Source organism: Rana temporaria, chromosome 1, assembly GCF_905171775.1.
Source record: "Rana temporaria chromosome 1, aRanTem1.1, whole genome shotgun sequence".
Lineage (NCBI taxonomy): Eukaryota > Metazoa > Chordata > Amphibia > Anura > Ranidae > Rana > Rana temporaria.
The window spans coordinates 295,027,401-295,050,091 of NC_053489.1; the positions used below are offsets into that span (position 1 = coordinate 295,027,401).

General features: G+C 43.3%; 1 protein-coding gene across 1 annotated transcript in view; it reads left to right on the plus strand.

The window, feature by feature from the left end:
- Positions 1-22,691, plus strand: part of UHRF2 (ubiquitin like with PHD and ring finger domains 2) — a 110,379-nt gene that overhangs the window by 66,399 nt on the left and 21,289 nt on the right. The window contains exons 6-9 of the mRNA XM_040357613.1: positions 794-980; positions 4,568-4,691; positions 7,378-7,485; positions 19,732-19,836. Coding sequence (XP_040213547.1) covers positions 794-980; positions 4,568-4,691; positions 7,378-7,485; positions 19,732-19,836 — 524 coding nt within the window. The remainder of the gene's footprint in view (positions 1-793; positions 981-4,567; positions 4,692-7,377; positions 7,486-19,731; positions 19,837-22,691) is intronic.

A 22,691-nucleotide genomic window follows, 5' to 3' on the forward strand; every position in this document is an offset into this window, starting at 1 on the left:
AGGACACGGGCAGCCAAAATAACCTGATAGGCATTCAACTAAAAAAAATGGCTTTCCAAACACTTTTGCAGAGTTTTTTCACATTATCCTATTTGTATACAGAATTTGCTTCATTTCATTATGGGGTAGTTTTAAAACCCAACTGTGGCAAAAACTTTCAATTGGATAGAGTGAGGAAAGGTTATACATTCTGTTACCTTGTTTGCTGTCCAAATCCCTTTTAGTAATTTCTCCTAATTTCCTGTCTGTTCTTTTATTTCCTAACCTTTATGAAACAATCTCCTGAATTGGGGCTCAATATGCAAAACAAGGTGAGGGGGGTAAGAATCAGGATTTGTCCTTTCAGGATTTTATGCCCTCATGTACACCACCGCTCCTAAAATTGAGTTTTGGAGCTTTTGGCACTTTTTATTTCGTTTTTTGCCAAAACTCCGAATCTCAACTCCATAAAAGCCTACGAGTCACAGGCGTTTAGCAGAGTTTTAGGAGCTGCTGCAGTTGGGTTTAACCTGCCTCAACTTCCCTCTCTGAATTGCGTTCAGGATAGGAATGGTGGACCCCCGGCCGTGTTTTCTTGCGGTAGGTGGTCAAAGTAAGGCTATGTTTATGTATATGCAGCCTATTGCTGTCTGTGTCCTCTCTAAGGGCCTCTCACTTCTCTGTGTAATTGCTCTCAGGCAGAACAGAAAGCAAGGAAAAAACGCTCTACAAGACACAAAACTGCATTTAGAACCTCTCTCTTCGTTTCTTATTTGGCCAGTTAACTGATCTCGATCACACTTTAATTTTACAGGGAAAAGTGGTCCGGAATGTAAGTACTGCAAAGCGGACCCAGAAACAGAATGCAGATTTTGTTCCTGTTATGTGTGTGGAGGGAAGCAGGATGCCCATATGCAGCTGCTGTGTGATGAGTGTAACATGGCCTACCACATTTACTGCCTAAACCCACCACTGCCAAAAATACCTGAAGATGAAGACTGGTATGTATTTTCAGAACAATAATTGACTGTTGTACTAGTTTCCAGGGGCAATCTCGCATTTCAATGTCCCTGGTTTAAGCCTAGATCTATGTCAAAATAGAATCTTTGTTTTTGGAAAGTCTGTTGGAAGTCAATATAAGTGGATACCTTTCCTTTTTAATTCATAAAGGTGTACTTTAAAATGCAGATTTTTTTTTTTATGGTTCCATAAGGGACAGAGGATGAGAAGTAAATCAGAGACAACTGGGTTAAACTGCCTCCTTTCAGAGGAATTGGACACTGGCAAATAAAATGAGCCAGGTATAAACCCTCCCATCCCCACAATGCTTAATTTTGTTGTTGGTGCCGTTGCAGGATGGACTTTTCTCAAAAAGGTTTAACCATTTTCTTTTTTTTCTCAAGATTTCTTCACAAATACTGCTGCGGTTATCTGCAGTTATCTGGATTGGCTAATTTTCCTTGATCTTGAAGGCCGTAACCCAGTAACCCATGCTGGATTGAAAAATGCAGGGCCTGGTCTGTAATGTGGCCCTTGGACCCTGAGCTCTGATGGGCTCTGGGGTCCTGTCGCAACCTCTGTTTTGACCCAGTCCCAGAAGATTCGCACATTTAACATGTCCATGGACAGGGTAAAGATAACTTGCAGTGTGACCCTTGGGCACTAGACCCTGCATATGGCACTCTTCAGTCCCTTAGTACTGAGTTTGTTAGCTGATCTCCATGTCCACAATCGTAGTAAGTCTCTGAGGGCTCTTGTACTTTGTCTAGATTCTGAGCATACCAAATTTGTGGGTTTTTTCTCACTGTTTTGCACCACCATTGTTTTGTTTTGCTTATTCTATCAGATTCTGTGTGAAAGGGTTTATGCAATAGAAAAAGGTTCTGCGTCACTAACTGCTGGGTCATACACATTGCACCATCTATTCCTGCCTTCAGTGTGCAGTAGTTCCTAGCTTTGCTCCATTTGCAAGATAAACATAGTTGTTGCTGTCTTCAATGACTCGGTTACCTCGGGCCAATTATATACCTTTCCCACTCTCAAAAGGTAAGGGTAAAGTGAGAAGACCCCAGTTTTAAAGCTAGAAGACCCCTTTCACACTGGGTCATTTTGCCGACCTGAAACAGCAGCTGCTGTGTCTCCAGTGTGAAAGCCCCCTGAGCGGTACGCCATCAGGACGGTAAAAATAGTCCTGCTAGCCGCATCTTTGGAGCGGTGTGTATATTGCTTCTCCACCACTCCAGCCCATTGAAATCAATGGGACACTGTGGCTATACCGCTGGCAATGCGCCTCTGTAGAGGCTCTTTGCTGTTGTTTTTAACCCTTTCTCGGTCGCTAGCAGGGGGTAAAACTGCCCCGCTAGTGGCCGAATAGCGCTGCAAAATTAGCGGAAAAGCGCTTTACCGCCGACACTGCTACCGCGCCAGTGTGAAAGTGGCCTAAATGTAATGCTATGGGCAGCTTGCACTCGCCCTCCTTACGGACCAGACCCTGCTAGCCTGGATCATTGTAACCTGTTTGAGTCCACTCTCCTCTGAGTCTTCTTTTAGCTCTTTCAGGAGTGTGGATCCATTTTCTGCTTTATACAGGGAGGGGCTTTCTGATACTATGCTAGATTATATGAACAAAATCACTACCTTACTAGCGGTTTTATAACATGGTGTGCCATTTCATTCCTGTCTTTATAAAACACTGACTGTTGCTATTGAGCATGCCCCAATGCTTTCAAGGTATAGGTTGACAACCTTTAGAGGTTTTTTTCAAATCCTTGTTTTCACTAGTAGGTCCAACAATGCAACCTGCCATAGCCATCATGTCAGTCATGTCGGTCATGTCAGCCATTAGGGGATTTGTCAAAGGAGCTATATTTACAGTTGAATTGGTTATGAAACACTTGGAGCTCGTGCCTGCTATATTTACACTATTGTGTTGATGGTTTTGTGGATATTGTCCATCCCATTTCTTAAACGAGTCTCCTTTCAGTTAACGCGCATATGCATTTTTCTGCCTAAATTATTGGTGTGCAGAACAAAAATTTTATATATAATTTTTTTTTTTTTTTTTTTTTACTATGTACGGTATGCCTTTTGACAACCAACAACTTTTTGGTGCTTTGGGCAGCTATTAAAGATGTCACTGCTTCAAAATAAGCCAAAGCTTTAACCTGGGCAATATATAGACCTGCCACTTATACTAAAAAGATTTCCTTGCATTTGTCCCAGGCCTCCCATTTTTAAGTCAAACCTAATCCAATCCCTGGACCCAGTTCCATGAGAAGCCATTGGCTTTCAAAATTTCCAACCCTACAGAAACCTCTCCATGCTTGTTTCGAAAACATCTTGGAGGTATGGGCAAAGAACGTTGTGTTAAAGGGCTACAAACTAGAGTTCTGCTTTCTACATCCACCCAATTTCATGCTGTCCAACCTACACAAGTCTCTGCACAGGCTAGCAGTTCTCAGGGCCACTCTTCAAGCTCCCTTGAAATGGGGAGCTTTTACCATTGTTCAAAAGCAGAAAGGTCTCGGGGCCCTTACTCAAACCTGTTCACTGTTCCCAAACTAAAAGGGTGTATTTACCCTACCTTACATCTACAAGGCTTAAATATATTGAATCACTTCCTAAATTTCTACCAATCCTCAGCCGATGCAAACCTGGATGGTAAGGTCTTTCAGGCAGCTCTTTGAGTTGCAGGCTGCCCTCTGTGTTTGCACTGTTAGGATGCATTAACACTGGCGATTTAGGCTGGTGCGCATTGCAGCGGAAGTAATATTCTGTTTACTGCTCTTCTGCTAGGTGTGGCTGCCAACCCTTTTCACTATGACAAGTAACCCGCAGCTGCAGCTCTCCGCACAGCTAGCGATAACCAGTGGTCATCGCTGGTCATGCAGACAGCCACATCTAGTTGCTTGCAGCAGCAGGAATTAGAGGATCCTTGCTATTGCATTTCGCACCAGCCTAAATCACCAGTGTGACTGTAGCCTTATTGTGTGGGCCTGTTAGCGTTTTGTTGCCCTGCTTTTGAATGTACCAGTTGCCTTTGATTTGCTTTGAATCCTTGTAAAATCAGTTTTTGAGTTTATTAACACTGGTCCAATCCCTCTGTTTTGTGATCTAATCCTAATACTGTTTTTTGGCATAACTGAAGCATAATGGGAGTTGGAGTGGCTATGCATGGTTGTCCACCTTTGTTTTGTTTTTTTTCTGCGTCCCTAATGAGCTTAAAGATATAGGTCGTATGCCAAGTAGAAAATCCTACAGGAGAGCAATTTGTGTAATCTGCCCAAGTATACTTTTTAAGCAAATTGTAACCTTTGGTTACCACTTTCACTAATGAAGCCTCGTTGCCAGTGGTTTTTCCACCACATGTTTACCATATCTGCCATATTCTTCGCTTTTGGGCAACAAGCATGTCATTTTTGTGGGTACCTTTTTTACTTTCCATTGCATTTCAGTTGTCTGGGGAGAGCAATATAAAGGGTGTAGAAGTGTCATTTAGTATTTATAAAAGTAACCTTGTCTGCTTACCTGTTGATAAAAGTAACCCTGTGTGCTTACCTACAGAAAGTATGTTATTTTCTTTTTTTAGGTATTGTCCTTCCTGTAAAAATGATTCAACTGAAGTTGTAAAGGCTGGTGAAAAACTGAGACAAAGTAAAAAGAAGGCAAAGATGCCCTCAGCTAGCACTGAGAGTCAGAGAGATTGGGGCAAGGTATAGTACCCGTTGTGCAAGATATGGTGTATTTTGTTTGCATCTCCACCCAATAATGTGCAAAGAAATGAATTCTGCATATGATACTGTTCATTCCAGTTTAAGATACACTTGCTGGATGCTGCACCCAAAATGCAGCCAGCCAGTTCCTGAGGATATTGGTACTTGTGTGTATGCGGGATCACATGACTGTCTGCATGTGACAGCATTGGACCAATTGACCATGTCAGAAGGGGAATACAGAGAGAGCCTTGTGTAAAGTGTGACACCAGTGACCCTTGGATTACATAAGACTTTACTTTTCAACAGCTAAGTGGAGCTGTGAGGAAGCAAAGGGAAGGTAAGCATCTGTTGATCGAGGCTAAAGTAAAATTAACTTGTTGATTTGCCCTGCATAGGAAAAGCATAGTTTTACCTTGGAGAGGGGAGGTGGGTGGTCCTGGTGCTTTTGGTTAACATTAAAGGCCACGCTCACCTTTGGAACGTATTACACGTAACATGTTCCAGCATCTGCAGCCTATAACTCCTCCCCCGTCCAATTCCCCTTCCCTGTGACAGCAGTGGGGAGTGTATTTTTTGCAATGAAATGTCTCTGAAGCGGCAGGGGGCAGGTCACATTTAAGGGGGAATAGCTCTGATCAGCAGCTTGTCATCCGCTGATCAGAGCTATTGGTTTTGCAGCAGAGTCTGCTGAACAGTTCCAATATAAGTTCATGGTCATAAGCTTATAGCAGAGGAGGAGGAATGTGTCCGGTCCATACGGCGTCCGGACCTGACCAGATGGAAGCAGTGCTGTAGGTGCGTACGAACCGGTCAGAAAAAGGGGTTAAAGGACATCATGCTTTACAGTTAATCATCCACCAGCTAAAGTTAACATTTCTCTACCTGTCTCTAATTTTAAATTTCAGAAACTTTATTTTGTTTTTTAAAGGCCAGTAATAGCTTTTAGTTTTAAAGATTTGATATTGCTGCAGTGTATCTAACACTTGTCTTTGCCTTTCCCATTAAATCAGGGCCACGTGCAGCTTATAAAAAGTGCATTATTCACATTTCTAACACAATGTTGCAGGTTGTCCATGTCCAGGATACATAATGTAAGCACACTGTTCCATGTATTTTATCTTAAAATCCCTAGCTACTGCTGGGAGATTTAAATAGCATGTCTATTTCCATAGCCAGAGGATTAACTAGATTGTGATATTGTATCCATTCCAAAATGGCTAGTCACGTGTAATATTTCCAGTTTACCTAAGAAATATCTCCCTTTTTTTTTATCTTTTGTGCGTTAGCAGAATGGGTAGTAACATAACGACCGAATGTGCTTAGCCCTTTGGGTATAATGGTAATATTCACAGGTTTTTTTTCTTTAATTTTCAAATCCCACCTAACCCCTTAGTGTAGATATCTTTACTGGAAATGTCTTTCTTGTAGCAGCAGCATATAGATCATTATTTCACTTCAAATTGCAATACACACATCTATTCCCTTCTACACTAAGCATGTTGAAAGGATAAGTTCACTTAAAACATTTTTTTTATAAATGCACATTTTTTTTTTCAGGTAAAGAAAATGTGCTTTTAATTTTTTTTTTTTTGCAGGAGCCTGTAAATCATTGCAACAGCGATCTGCAGGTCTCCTGAAGATCTGTCAGCATATCGGCTTCCTTGCAAAGGCTGCCAGACGTTGTAGCTTTCCATCCACAGGATACTAAATTAATGACACGGCTCTGTGTCTTGTGGACGCATAGAGCAGCGGCTCGGGAGCGAACACGCACAGGGCAAGCAGCTTTCTCTGGGGGCACTGCTCCAAGGGGAGGAGCTAAGAGCGCCAAAGAGGGATGCTGCTGTATACTGAAGATGCCAGTCCTGAAAAGCCGAATCCTTGTAAATTCAGATGTTTTTCCAAGAGCATTCACTATTTGTCTTTAGTTGTTGACTGTGAGATGTTTTATGTATAACCGTAAATGTAGGAAGTCTTTGGAACGAGTTCAGTATGAAATGGCAAGCTAAGCAGGTTAGTTGCTGTGGGGACCCCAAGGGGAAAGAAGTGAGCTGTTCCGGTGTGATCACAAAGTCCGAGAGCTTTATTCGATAAAATCCTTCAGAAATCGGTGTTCCTATATTCACACTGTAATTGCATGGTCCGTCTTTTTTTTTTTTTTTTCCATTGTAATTGCTGGGTTCTTCTTATTTAGCTTTGTTCATATGGCAAGATGGGGATTATTAAAGTTTTTCATATTTGAAAACGTGTCCACAGGGCTTAATGGTGATAGAACATGAGCTTATTTTGTTTCAAAGCATGCCTTTTGTGAGTAGTGATGAGCAGCGATCACTGGCCTAACTGAAGGATTATTCCCTTGGTAGCTGTACAGGCATTTGATGTGAAGATGCCACTTGTAGAGCTCAGTTTTTAATGGAGTAGTGTTTGCTGGCATATTAGATCCCACGTTTATAAAAGGTGAATAGATTTTCCTTGGCATTATTAAGCCCTAGTTTTTAGATTTAAAATTGGATAGGAGCTTTTTTTATTTAGAACAAGATCATTTTGCCTATTTGATCTACAACTGACCCTGCAGGGACACATTGCAACACACAGCCCAGGCCTCTAAATCGCCTTTTATCCACCACTGTAAATGTCTGTGGCCAGTCAATACTATATGCTAACTGTTGTGTTTTTTCTTTTAAAGGGAATGGCCTGCGTTGGGCGCACTAAAGAGTGCACTATTGTTCCATCAAATCATTATGGTCCCATCCCTGGTGTTCCTGTTGGGGCATTATGGAAATTCCGAGTGCAGGTATGTTCTACATGGGTTCTAAGTGTAAAGCTTTGTTTTTCTAAACATAACGTGGTTGATTTTATTAAAGGTCTGTGCACTGCAAGTACACTTCAAATGCAGTTGCTCTAGATCTGAGGGAAACCTGCAAGGAAAACAAAAAATGATTTTTTGTTTTGCTTGCACATGATTGGATGATGAAAATCAGCAGAGCGTGCCCTTATTTCAGAGCGTGCCCTTATTTCAGAGCGTGCCCTTATTTCAGAGCGTGCCCTTATTTCAGCGCGTGCCCTTATTTCAGACTAGAGCATCTGCAGTGCACAGTGTATTTGCCTTTGGCAAATCAACCTCAATATATACATATTCCTCAGCTAGCCAATTATGAACAAACTGTTTATATTAAAGAATAAGTTCATCTTTGGGAACATGTTACATGTTCTACCTGTTTTTAGGGTGGAACATGTAACATGGTCCTGCTTCTGCAGCTCTACCCCAGCCCCCCTCGTGGGCCAGTGGGCCGGGGATCTTCTCCCCAGACCTGCTGTCAGAATTTTAAAGGAGCATGGCCGTGCCAGGAGTTCTGTGAATGAAAAGACTACAAATACTGACATGCTTTGAGACTGTCAATGAATGTTTTACAGGCTCCTAAAAAATGAAATAAAAAAAAAATTGCATTTACTGTTTTGTTTTGCATACAAAAAGAATTGCATTTATCTTTATTTTTTAATGTGAATTGAACGAAAGCTTTTTTTTTTACTGAAATAAAACTTTTCACTACATACGAAATATTGGCAGCAGAGGGCTCGGAAAAAATAATTGCACTTGCAATCCATAAACATTTTTTTCTGTTGAATGATGAATGCTTGAATTATGCCTTCATCTGTCCCTTTTGAAAATATCCCTAGTTTATTAGACCCCTTTTACACTGAGGCTGTTTTCAGGCGTATTAGCGTTACAAATCGCCTCTAAAAAGTACTTAAAAACGTTGTCCTCTGTGCGATGGATGCCTTCACACTAGAGCGGTACGCTTGCAGGACGTTGGGAAAAGTCCTGAAAGTAGCATCTTTTGGGGGCGGCCTGGGAGGGCTATAAATGGCGCTTCCAAAACTCCCCTGCCCATGGAAATGACTGGGCCGTGTTTTCAAGGCGGCGTAAAACTGAACTTTTTTTTTTTTTTTAAGGTGACCTTAAAAAATCAGCCCCACTAGCGCCTGAAAAGCGCTGAAAAAAACAACCGGCGCTTTAATGCTGTTTTAGCATCCCTGCCGTGTGAAAGGGACCTAACTAGGGTTCACAGGATTGTGAATACTACATTTTTTTTAACCTTTTTAGAATGCGATTGCAGCACAGCAATAAAGGACATTAAATGAAGTGAAGGACATTATATAACGATTTCACACTATGGGCTGCCTTTGGGACAATTGTCTGAGTGTCCTATCGAACAATTTCTGCTTTGGTAACAAATTTAACTATTTTTATTTCATGTCACTTTCTTACCTAGTCACTGGCACAAAGAGAAGTGGCTAAATTACCCAAATAACACATAGAGAAACAAAATTCTGATCAGTTTTACTACTTCATCTCTACCAAACAAATATTTTGGCTTTACATACAAAATGATATTAAAGTGCGTACTGCCCCAAAAATTCATGTAGCATTTATGTGTCTGTGTATTGTTGTGGGTAAATGTAGCCTGTTTATTTGCACTAGAATAACTTGTGAACCTGTCTGTTTCTCGTATTCTCCCTTTCATTCTGACCATGCAAAGCCCAAAAGCAGACTGGTGCTGGTGTGGTTAGTTTGCATATCTGTTCTTCCTGCTTGGCATTGTAGGATACTATGCTGTCGCCACACGCTCGTTCAGCCTTGCAATGATGATTGACATCACTTCTAACTGGAGCCTCGCTGTTAAAACTGCAGTGGAATGGGAAAGAGGAGACATGTACTGCTGTATTGATTGGCTGCGCTACCAGCAGAAGCCTGGTGGTCATAATAGCAGTGGAGTTGGAGAGAGTAGACACGCCCCCGTCCAACCCTCCTGTGTTCATTTTACTGCGCTCCCAACAGGAGACCCACTGTTTAAACAGATGCAGATTTGGGGAGAGCAGACACGCTCTGTGTTATGGGGAAGAAGGATACTGTAGAAACATAAGAGAATATGAATCTGAAATAGTGCAGCACTAAATCTACAGTATCTCACAAAAGTGAGTACACCCCTCACATTTTTGTAAATATTTTATTATATCTTTTTATGTGACAACACTGAAGAAATGACACTTTGCTACAATGTAAAGTAGTGAGTGTAAATTTGCTGTCCCCTCAAAATAACACAACACACAGCCATTAATGTCTAAACCACTGGCAACAAAAGTGAGTATACCCCTAAGTGCAAATGTCCAAATTGGGCCCAAAGTGTCAATATTTTGTGTGGCCATCGTTATTTTCCAGCACTGCCTTAAAGTGGAGGTTCACCCAAAAACTTAATTTTTAACATTAGGTTGAGGCTCATTTTGTCAAGGGGAATCGGTGTTTTTTTTTAAATCGAAGCAGTACTTACCTTTTTAGAGAGAGATCTTCTCCGCCGCTTCCGGGTATGGGCTGCGGGACTGGGCGTTCCTATTTGATTGACAGGCTTCCGACGGTCGCATACATGGCGTCACGATTTTCCGAAAGTAGCCGAACTTCGGTGCGCAGGCGCCGTATAGAGCCGCACCGACGTTCAGCTTCTTTCGTCAACTCGGGACGCGATGTATGCGACCGTCGGAAGCCTGTCAATCAAATAGGAACGCCCAGTCCCGAAGACCATACCCGGAAGCGGTGGAGAAGCTCTATCTCTAAAACGGTAAGTACTGCTTCGATTTTAAAAAAAAACACCCGATTCCCCTTGACAAAATGAGCCTCAATCCAATGTTAAAAATTGTGTTTTGGGTGAACTCCCGCTTTAACTCTTCACCAGAGCTTCACAGGTTGCCACTGGAGACCTCTTCCACTCCTCCATGATGACATCATGGCACTGGTGGATGTTGGAGACCTTGAGCTGCTCCACCTTCAATTTGAGGATGCCCAATAGGGTTTAGGTCCGGAGACATGCTTGACCAGTCCATCACCTTTACCCTTGGCTTCCTTAGCAAGGCAGTGGTCTTCTTGGAGGTGTGTTTTGGGTCGTTATTTTGGTATACTGCCCTGCGGCCCAGTCTCCGAAGGGAGGGAATCATGCTTTGCTTCAGTATGTCACAGTACATGTTGGCATTCATGGTTGCCTCAATGAACTTTAGCTCCCCAGTGCCAACAGCACTCATGCACCCCCAGACCATGACACTCCCACCACCATGCTTGACTGTAGGCAAGACACACTTGTCTTTGTACTCCTCATCTGGTTGCCACCACACGCTTGACAGCATCAGAACCAAAAAAGGTTTACTTGGCCTCATCAGACCACAGGACATGGTTCCAGTCATCCATGTCCTTAGTCTACTTGTCTTCAGAGAGCTGTTTGCAGGCTTTCTTGTGCATCATCTTTAGAAGAGGCTTCCTTCTGGGAAGACAGCCATGCAGACCAATTTGATGCAGTGTGCGGCGTATGGTCTGAACACTAACAGGCTGAATCCCCACCCCTTCATTCTCTGCAGCAATGCTGGCAGCACTCATATATGTCTATTTCCCAAAGACAACCTCTGGATATGACGCTGAGCACGTACTCTCAACGTCTTTGGTCGGCCATAGCGAGGCCTGTTCTGAGTGGAACCTGTCCTGTTAAACCGCTGTATGGTCTTGGCCACTGTACTGCAGCTCAGTTTCAGGGTCTTGGCAGTCGTCTTATAGTCTAGGCCATCTTTATGTAGATCAACACTTCTTTTATTTTTTTTCAGATCCTCAGAGAGTTCTTTGTCATGAGGTGCCATGTTGAACTTCCAGTGAGCAGTATGAGAGTGAGAGCGATGACACCAAATTTAACACACCTGCTCCCCATTCACACCTGAGACTTTGTAACACGAACGAGTCAAATGACATGGGGAGGGAAAACGGCTAATTGGGCCCAATTTGGACATTTTCATATAGGGGTGTACTCACTTTTGTTGCCAGCGGTTTAGACATTAATGGCTGTGTTGACTTATTTTGAGGGGACAGCAAATGTACACTGTTATACAAGCTGTACACTCATTACTTTACATTGTAGCAAAGTGTCATTTCTTTAATGTTGTCAAATGAACACATAATTTACAAACATTTGAGGAATGTACTAACTTTTGTGAGATACTGTATGTATATAAACTCTTCAATATACATGCATCAAAACAAACCCTCTTATACAAAATCACGATGAACAATCTATGCATTAATATAACCTATACAAAGTGTGCTAATATCAAAAATAATATCAATTCGTTATTGCCATAAAAGGAAAATTTAAAATGAAATATAAAAATCGCTCCAAAAGTCTCCTTTTAAATATTTAAGTGTCAAAAAAGCAATTTTTCTGAATGCATGCTTCCGATATAGTTTTTTTTTTTGTAAATCTGTTTATTGAATTTTAAAACATTCAACAAAAAAAAGAAAACAACAGACATTGGTCATGACAAAAATTGGCTGAGGCACATACAGAAATATGATTCGAGGCAATCTGGTTACATAAAATAGGGTGGGGAGCTCAAGTCATCACAATGGTCTCAGCGGGCCATCATTCACGGGTAGAAGGACAACTCCGGGCAAAACAAAAAACAAAAGGGGGGGACAAAAAACCCCTGCAGCTCAGAGACACATGATATATTAGTCGTAGAATCCTATGCAACAGCAGGGAACAAAGAATTAAGTGGAGTTTGGGTCTGTGGCTGTGGAAGGATCCGCCAGCCATTTGGACCAAACCTTATCATATTTTTTGAGGGCAACCCCTATTAGCATAGCAATTTTTGTAAAGAGGCAGGCTGTTGTTGACCAATTGCTTCCACAGGGAGAGAGGAGGGGTAGTAGGTTTACGCCAGCTAAGGGCTATGGCCTTGCGGGCATAAAAGAGAAGCAACCCGACCAGAGTGCGACCTGCCACAGTGGGAATCAGTTGTTCTATGAGACCTAATATACACACTTCTATGGAGGGTTGAAGCGATATAGTGGTGATCTGTGTAATGACCCGTAATATCTCCTTCCAGTAATCGACAATGGCTGGGCAGGTCCAAAAAATGTGGGTAAAGTCACCTGGTACTGTACCACAACGCCAACACCCCGGGGGGGAGGCGGGGTTCATTTTGTGCAACCTGTGCAGGGTAAAGTATGCGCGGTGAGCCATCTTGAACTGTATTAGTCGGTCTCGCAGGGAGACCAGGGATCTGAGCTTCCGATATAGTTGTTCTCTTCTCCAGCGCTGTGCAATGCAGTCTGTGTTCCCGACTACGTCAGGTTTCCAAGGCTTCCTCTTAAACCACTGGGAGACTAATGAATAATGTTAATCCGTGACAAGCCCTAGGAGTTCTTTTATCCCAGTTACCTGGCCCACGTAGTAAAGAGCAAACACTGCAAAGCATATGTGTCCTACAGAGCACACAGAAAAAAAAATTGCTATGGTAAAAAGGAAGTCGTTTTTTATTTTTATTTTTATTTTTTTGACTGCTTTATATATGCAATATAAACATTGGGTTGTAATTAGGGGCATCTTTTTAAAAATGCCAGTTGCCTTGCTGTTTCCGGGTTGAACATTTCTGACTAGCAGACCATGATCAAGCACATGTCAAATGAAACTAAAGCTCTTACATCTGTAAGCATAAAAAAAATGTATTTTATTTTTTTACAGGTGCAATACTGCAAGTTTGAATGTCATTTGAATGAACTAGTATTGATCACAATTGCCAGCTTATCTGTTTAATTACTGACATGGCTTATATTTGACAACCCTAATGCTGAAATCTCTTCACATTGCACAGTAAAAGTTTTGTCTGTCTTATTTTATAAACTAGATTGCTTTTACATCCAACTCCCTGTGCCCGAGGATCATCTTAAATGTCAAAGGATTTTGCCTTGGGTAGCTACGTTGTGTAATTAAATTTACTTGTCTATTTCCTAGCACATTTCTATTTCCTAGAACATTTCCTAGCACACCATAATGCATGTAGCATTCAGTGAGTATTGAGACTAGGGCTGCAACTAACGATTATTTTCATAATCGATTAATCGGCCGATTATTTTTTCGATTAATTGGATAAAATCATAAAAAAAACGTAATTTGGAATTTTTTCGTTTATTTAACAGTAATAATGAAAAAACATGTTACACTCAAACGGCAGATTAAAAAATGTTTAACATTACACAACTTTGCAGCAGCACTATTCCTCCCGGGAACACCAATGCTGGGGCACTATTCCTCCCGGGAACACCAATGCTGGGGCACTATTCCTCCCGGGAACACCAATGCTGGGGCACTATTCCTCCCGGGAACACCAATGCTGGGGCACTATTCCTCCCGGGAACACCAATGCTGGGGCACTATTCCTCCCGGGAACACCAATGCTGGGGCACTATTCCCTCCCCTCCCCACCCGGGAACACCAATGCTGGGGCACTATTCCCTTCCCTCCCCTCCCCACCCGGGAACACCAATGCTGGGGCACTATTCCCTCCCCTCTCCACCCGGGAACACCAATGCTGGGGCACTATTCCCTCCCCTCCCCACCCGGGAACACCAATGCTGGGGCACTATTCCCTCCCCTCCCCACCCGGGAACACCAATGCTGGGGCACTATTCCCTCCCCTCCCCACCCGGGAACACCAATGGGGCACTATTCCCCCCCCCCAGGAACACCAATGGGGCACTATTCCCCCCCCCCCCCCCAGGAACACCAATGGGGCACTATCCCCCCCCCCCAAGAAAATCAATGATGGGAGTTAGAAGGATGGGGAATTGTTATAAGAAGGCATGTACTCATTGTACTGTTACTGTGTGAGTGTGCAACTGTAAACTAGACTGTGAAAGGTAGAAAAACCTACCTTTCACAGACAGTGCAGCTCGGCTCTCCTCACGGCTGCTTCTAGCCTCTGTTCCCTCGAGGCAGCAGCGGGCGGGGCTGAGATCAGTGGGGAGCTGACGTCAGAGGAGAGGCGTGGACATGCGGGCGCGGACGTGCCTCGTAATACGGCCGGCGCCTTGTACACATACGAGGCACGTCGGCACTGCATGGCCTGTGTAATACGGCGGCGCCTGTTATCACGGGATTGGAGGATTTTTTGAATGGGCGGAAGGGCGGGCGGACAGACAGACGGAAGGTGCGGACCAACTAATCGATAATGAAAATCGTTGACAACGATTTTCATTATCTCAGGGCTTTTTTTCAGGGGGAACGCAGTTCCGGCACCTCCTGGACTGACTGTATTTAATGGCAAGGGGTGCTGGTGTGTGCTGTAGGGCAGTGTTTCTCAACCTTTTTCCAGTCGGGGCACCCTTAAAAAGTATTTTCAGTCTTGAGGCACCCCAGTCCAAGGCTTGGTTCACATTATGGTGTGTCGCAGAACACGCGCAAAATCGCGCCCATTCTGACACACAGAATAATGCTCTGCTCTTTAGAGGTACCATTAATTCTTAATGGTACACCCACACATTGGAAAATGTCGGGTGCTTTAGCTGCAGTGCAATTAAAAAAAAAGAAGAAGGTTGGGGACTTGTTTCCCTGCATTTTTGTGGGTACAGAAGCCCATTGAAATGAATGGTCTGCCCTACATGCAGCTGCACAGATGTGAACCAAGGGCTTGTTAACATGTCAAAGGGGCGGTAAAACCACATGGTTGAGACGTTTTTACCACCCCCAACTTCTCTACCTTTAGCTGCAGAGGCAGCAGCTGGAGTGTTCACATGCTGTGGCTGCAACTGGAGGTATACCGAGGGTGAATGGGGCTGCACTGCAACTACCCTGCAACTGTGTGCATTGCACGGTTGCGGTGTAGTGATGCTGCATTTACGGGCTTAAAACAGGTAGTAAAGAGGCAACATAATGCCTCTTTACGGCCTGTCAAATGCCTCTGAAAAGCAATCTGTGCATGGATTGCTTTTCAGAGAAGCAGCAGTCCTTGCTATCAAACAAGCCCTACAAAATCCATTGTCATGGTACAGGAATGGGGGGGGGGGGGCAGGATTAAAAGTAACATACATACAGACTACAGACACAGGCTTACACATGCATACACATACATACCAGGGTTGCCAACTTTCAGTAAATTTACGAAGTTTGTAAAATCCATACTTTTTTCATCTGTCCTTGAATGTCCATTGCGGACATGTAGGCTGCATGTCTGTAACTGACATTCATGGACAAATGCAAAAAGTATGGATTTTACAAACTCTTTGTAAATTTACTGAAAGTTGGCAAACCTGATACACACACACACACACAGACAGTCACATGTGCACACACATACAGACAGACAGTCACATGTGCACACACACACACATACACAGTCACATGTGCACACACACACACATACAGACAGACAGTCACATGTGCACACACATACAGACAGACAGTCACATGTGCACACACACACACATACACAGTCACATGTGCACACACACACACACATACAGACAGTCACATGTGCACACACACACACACACACATACATACAGACAGTCACATGTGCACACGCACACACACATACAGACAGTCACATGTGCACACACACACGCACATACAGACAGTCACATGTGCACGCACACACATACATACAGACAGACAGTCACATGTGCACGCACACACACACACACACATACAGACAGACAGTCACATGTGCACACACACACATACATACAGACAGACAGTCACATGTGCACACACATACAGACAGTCACATGTGCACGCACACACACACACACACACACACACAGACAGACAGTCACATGTGCACACACACACATACATACAGACAGACAGTCACATGTGCACACACACATACAGACAGTCACATGTGCACACACACACACACACACAGACAGTCACATGTGCACACACACACAGAGACAGTCACATGTGCACACACACACACAGACAAATGTATAAAGCCATTAAAAAAAAAAAATAATGTAGCTTCTAGCTCAGTACCTTTTCAGATTTCTCTTTAGCCGGGTACTGCACTCTAGGGGGAAGCAGAGAGCACAGCACACTCCTCTGCACTTCACTTTCATTTTTGAAGCCGACAGAGCTTCTCACAGTTCGGCAGGAGAGCTCATCTGACAGCCTTCTCTCCACTGACCCCCGCGGCACACCTGAAAACCTCTGACGGCACACCAGTGTGCCGCGGCACACTGGTTGAGAAAGGCTGCTGTAGGGTATTGATGCTCACTGCTGGGGGATCTATTCTAACTGGAGGGGACCAATTTTTGCAGTGGGGTCTACTTTTGCTGCGGAGGTCTATTTTTGCTGGTGGTGGGCCTATTGTTGTTGGGGGTGGGTCTTATGTTGCTGCAGGTGGTCAGTTGTTGCTGCAAGAGATCTACTGTTTAAGGAGGGGTCTATTGTTGATGGCTGCCAGAGAGTCTATTAATGCTGGCTGTGCGGAGATCTGTTGATGCTGCCGGGAGTCTATTGTTGCTGGGGGGGGGGGATTTTGTTGTCGGTGGTCTATTGTTGTTGGAGGGATCTATTGTTGCTGGCTGCAGGGGATCTATTTTACTGATTTTCTTGATATCATTACCAAATTCCATACAAATTTCTTAGCACCACAAAATGATACTTGGTTCTGTATTGTCTAAAAGGGGCGGTACTGGGAGGTGGGTATAGGATGGAACCAAGGGAAGGTGCTTGGAGGTGGGTAGGGGCAAGGGAGAGGGGTGACTCAGAAAGGGGGAGTTCCTGCACCTATTATCTGAGAAAAAAAGCCCTGATTATTATCGATAATATCGATTAATCGTTTCAGCCCTAATTGAGACATTGGTGGAATATGTAAGAAGCAGTATATAATCCTATACATTTTTGTTGAACAATCGGAAAGAATTTGCGATCCACAGATATATGCTGCCAAGTTTCAGGCACCTAATAAAATCCTGTGGAAACTCAAATCTGAAGGCAGCCAAGGATGTAATTAAAGAAAAGGTGGATAACTCGGAGGCTAAAATTCATATGAATGTGGGAGCACTAGACAGATAAAAGGAACATTTTTCATATGTGGGTCAGCTTTGAGATTCCAGTAGATTCATTAATCATAACCTCCTTGAAAGAGCATTAATATTGGCTGCTGCAGTAAGAGCCATCCTTGAAATATTAGACATGGACTCAGTTTTTCATCAAAGGGCACAGTTTTAATTGGAACTAAAAGTAGCCCTCACGCAAACATGGCAGTTAAGTCACATATATATTTACATTTAGCTGTTATCGCTGCTGATTCGGCATAGTTGAGACCATTTTGCTAATTCCAGTATAAGCAAGGTTGAGCAGCATTTTCTGGGTATGACTGTTGCTGCTCTGTGCAGAGCGACTGCATTCACGTTGGAGCCGTGTGCAGGCAGCCCAGAGAAATGGATGCACACGCAGTGGCTGTACGGACACAATCGCTTGTCAGTTTGACTCGTGGACTGGAGCGGTTGCAGGGATATGAACAGGCCCTGTACATTTGGATCTGTGCACCTGCTCCTGCCTGCATGTCAGATTTTGACATTCGATTGTGTCCTTGCAGCTGCTGCATGTTGATCCATTTCTGTGGACTGGCTGCATGCAGATGGATGTGTACACATCTGCTGGCAGCTCTGCATGGAGGATGGGACTAATCTCTTGTCGAACAGACAACTCCTCTCTGCACTGAGAGAAGCATCAAGATTTCATTTTTTTTCCTTCTAGCAATTTCTACTTTTGCGGCTGAGCTGGGAAGGAGCTCATTTTGCAGATTTCCTGATCAAATAGCTTTGGCATAGACACACAGGTGGTACTTGGGCCCTGCTGGGAAGAAGCAGGGCCAGCCAGTGAACAATAAATAAATATATAAATGGATACTGGTGCCAATGGTGAAACAAAAAGGTTGCTGCACCTGAAATTAGTAAAAACTAATGAGGCATACATGATGTAATAACAGGCGCTCCCAAAACAATCACTAATAAGTGCAAAAAGTGATCTATGCAAATAATATATATATGCGTTTGTGACCGTGTATAGACGTGTATTGGTGAATTGCTTCACTCCAAACATGCACAAATGTTACAGAAAAAATTGATTGCTATGTTTTTTGATTGCTCAAACAACTATACCATGAAAAGTTCAAAACCGCTCCAGAAATCTTTTTAGATGATTCTTCCTCGACACCATGTGAAAAATAAAATCCATGTTCCAAATAGTATTTGTGACTTTTCACCCAAAGTAACAACAAAATGCGCTCACCAGATGATTACCTACCAACAAGTGACCATAAGACATGAAGAAACTTATCAATTGGTTAAATGAACCCGGGACCAACCAGATAAAATCCTTCGTGTCTATCCTCCGCTCCAATCTCCTACATCTGCAAATCAAGCTGTGCCAAAAAGAGCCAGGGAAAGCAGATATAGTATAGTATTGTTAAAAAAAATTCTCACTTAGTTTTTCCAGCATCAGTATATCGGGAACACTTAGTGCGGTGAAAGTCCGTTCAGACAGCGCTATCTGACCAGCAGTGTATACTATGCATTAGGCAACCCCCCAGCGGAAGTGACTTGGAGTGCGTGTCAGACCTAGCTTCTATGCATTTCACGTTCCGCGTCATCTTCCACTAACGGGCAATCCTTGAAAACTCACTTATTCAGGGAAGCCTACCCCCCCCCCCCCCCTCCTCCTCCTCCTCCTCCTTAAAAGCCATACTTGAGTCACCTCCACCAGATCATCCCCCACAGCTATTACCTTTTGTACCATTTCTCCCTCCCTTTAGATTGTAAGCTCCATGAGCAGGGACCCTCCTATCCCTTCTGTATTGTAATTGTACTGTCCCCCTTTATATTGTAAAGTGATGCGCAAACTGGCACTATATAAATCCTGCATAATAATAAAAAAAGGAGACTTGACAACAGATTTAAGTAAGTGTGCATCTGAATAGTTTTTTATGTTTTTTTTTTTTTTAATGCAAGCGACTAATTAGAGGGGGTGGTGGACAATACAGCCTGAAGATTAGCTTTAAAGGCTTTAAGAATAAATCAAATGTTCTACTCTGCAACTACTTCAGCATACCCAGACACAAAGTACTTTACAACATGACACTGCGAGAGCTGGAAACTGAAATAAAAATCCATGCAAACTTTATTTAGACCTTTTTTATTTTTTATTTTCTGTCTGACCAGGTTAGTGAAGCAGGTGTCCATCGGCCTCATGTTGGTGGAATTCATGGCCGGAGCAATGATGGTTCATACTCTCTTGTGTTAGCGGGAGGATTTGAAGATGAAGTGGTACGTATTCTGCAACACAATGTTAAAAAAAAGTAAACTTTATTTCAGAGTTATGTATCACTTTAGAAAACGCATAAGAGATTAAGCTTCTATATCTAAGAATATTTTTATGCAGTAGAAATTTTACCTTGTATGTGTAGTGTAAAGGCAATATGTTACAGAAATATCTGCAAAACATAGAAAAGTTTCATTTACATTCCACACGATTGTCCGACTTGGATAAAAAGAAAAACGACTAGCAGATGCTGTTTGATACTACAGGAGGATGGTGAGCACAACTGAAAACTATGAGATATGATTGTAATGTAAAAGTTAAATTCTACACGTATATCCTTTGGTAATAAGGCTCAGAGACTTAAATGGGTTGTAAAGGCAGAAGGTTTTTTTTTTTTTTTTTATCGCCTTTAATGCATAACATTTTATTAAGTTCACCCTGAGCTCGTTTGACTGGGCTTCTGCATTTTCAGCAGAGAGCGATCTGAAGTCCACACTCTGCTGATGACAAAAAAATTAGTCCAGGCACTGTGTCATCGCAACAAAGTCTGGATCCGCCAGGTGCCTGGACTGATGCCGGTCTCAGCCTCTCAGCGAGCTGCTGAGAGCCTGAGACAGGTGCCCCCATCCCCTCCACAGCTCAGTGCTCCAGTGAGCGTGGAGGAGCAGAGCTGAGAGATGCTGATTGACAGTTAGCAGATCTCCTCTCGGACCTGTGAGAACTGAGCCATCGGCTGTGTTTGATGGCTCAGTGCAGAGACAGCAGAGTAGGTAAGTATAAAAGGAAAAAAACAAACCCATACTTTTAAGATAAAGACTTGGGTGTGCAGCAGCCCCCCCTAATACTTAAGCTCCATCTCTGTCCAGCGATGTCCACGAGTCCCTCAGCTATCTGTAAAACTTCCCCCTGATTGGCTGAGACACGGCAGCGGGCACCATGGGCTTTAATTGGGTATGTATGATGATGATCAAAAGGACAAATTTTCCACTGCAGTGCTTTTATTATTATTATTATTATTATTATTATTATTATTGAACCAGCTTCCATAAAAAAAAAAAAAAACATGAGTGATACTGATTGGTGGGCATCTTTTAGATACCTTAGCAAATTAGAGCGGTCCTCTGCAGACTGGATACTTTCAAAGATTTGTTCCTACAATCTCAATCATCCTTATGCAAAGTTTTATTGAGCTAACTGTCCAAAATTTTGGAGGGGAAATGTTGCACAGCATATACTGGCCTTTCCAAGGTTTAGTGAAGCCAGCCATAGATGGGTCATTAAAATGTATTTTACAAAAAGTTTTATTGTCATATAAACCAACAGTACAGGTTTACGATAGGGTATTATAGTATACATCATACAAAGCAAATCCGGACCTGCAAGCCCTAACCAACATAAAGGAAGCAGGAGCCGAGCTCTTAGGCTATACTCAAATATAAGATGAAAGTCCTTAGAACCATACGATTTGGAACCCGAGCTATACCCTGCTGTCTGTAAACCTGTAATACACAAAAAAAGAACCTAAAGTTTAGCATCCTCTAGAAAGAATTAACTGCCAAGAGAAAAGAGACTATGGGAGAATAAAAATAGGAGACAGGAGCAGAGCGAGAAGAGGAGTAGAAGGTGAAGAGGGAACAACAGAGGAAGGGAGTGTGAGGTCCACGGGGTGCGTGCGAGAGGAGTCCTATATTGACAGTAATGCAGCGTCAAACCGAGAACGGTGGTGGTATGCAATTCAAGGCTGCCAAACCCTAAGAAATTTGTCATGCGTATCAGAAAGGACCGCCGTCAGTTTCTCATTAACCATTACGTCATTCAGGCGGTTTTTGACTGCCTCAAAGCTAAGTGTGGGGGGTTTTCCATGCTCTCGCGATTGTCAACCTCGTTGCAGTAAAGAGATGCTGGGCTAGTTGCCTCTATGGAGTTCGTGATCCACCATGAAAAATGTAAAAGTTGTAAGAGTGGGAGATGAGGAGAGATCAGCCCTGCAGAGTACTTTACCAAGTCCCAGAGGTGCAGAGAATGGGCCAGACAGGGCCCCATATCCGCTGGTTGATGCACAGGAGGGAGCCAGGGCAATGAGGAGATGGGAACAGGGTCAATGTCAACCAAATCAAGCATAGCCCAGAGCGGAAGCTGATAAGTCTCATGAAGGCATGAGAGAGGTGCTATATAATAGGCCCGTAGATTAGGAACCGAAAGACCGCCATTGATTCGCTTAGCAAACAAGACCTGTTTGCCAATTTGAGGGTGCGTCGAACCCCATATAGATGGCATAATTCTGCGTTGATGTATGCGGAAAATATGCGAGGGAACCAGAACAGGCAAGACACAGAAAAATTTATAGTAATTTTGGGAGGTAGGACATACGAATAGCCGTTATTCTGCCGAACCAAGACAAAGGCAAATGTGACCAGGACAGCAGCATATCCGATAGCCTTTTTAACAAATGTGGAAAGTTAGCCTGGTACATTCCAGAATACGTAGGGGTAAAGTGGATCCCCAAGTAGGGTAGTGAGGAGACCCATTGGAAGGAGAACGCCGACTGTAAATTCCCCAACAGACCAGGAGAAAGATTGACCGATAATGCTTTTGATTTGGAAGGGTTAACCCGGAGCCCCGAAAGGGAAGCAAAGGTGTCTAAAAGGGATTGTAAATTTGGTAAGGAAGTTCTGGGGGAGGTCAAAGTGAGAAGAATATCATTGGCAAAAAGGGAAATTTTATGGGGATAGCCCGCTACTTCAATACCCTGTATATCCGGATGTGAGCGAATCGCCTCCGCCAGGGGTTCCAGAGCCAGTACAAGAAGAAGAGGTGACGGGGGGCATCCCTGGCGGGTTCCGCTCTTGATATTAAAAAT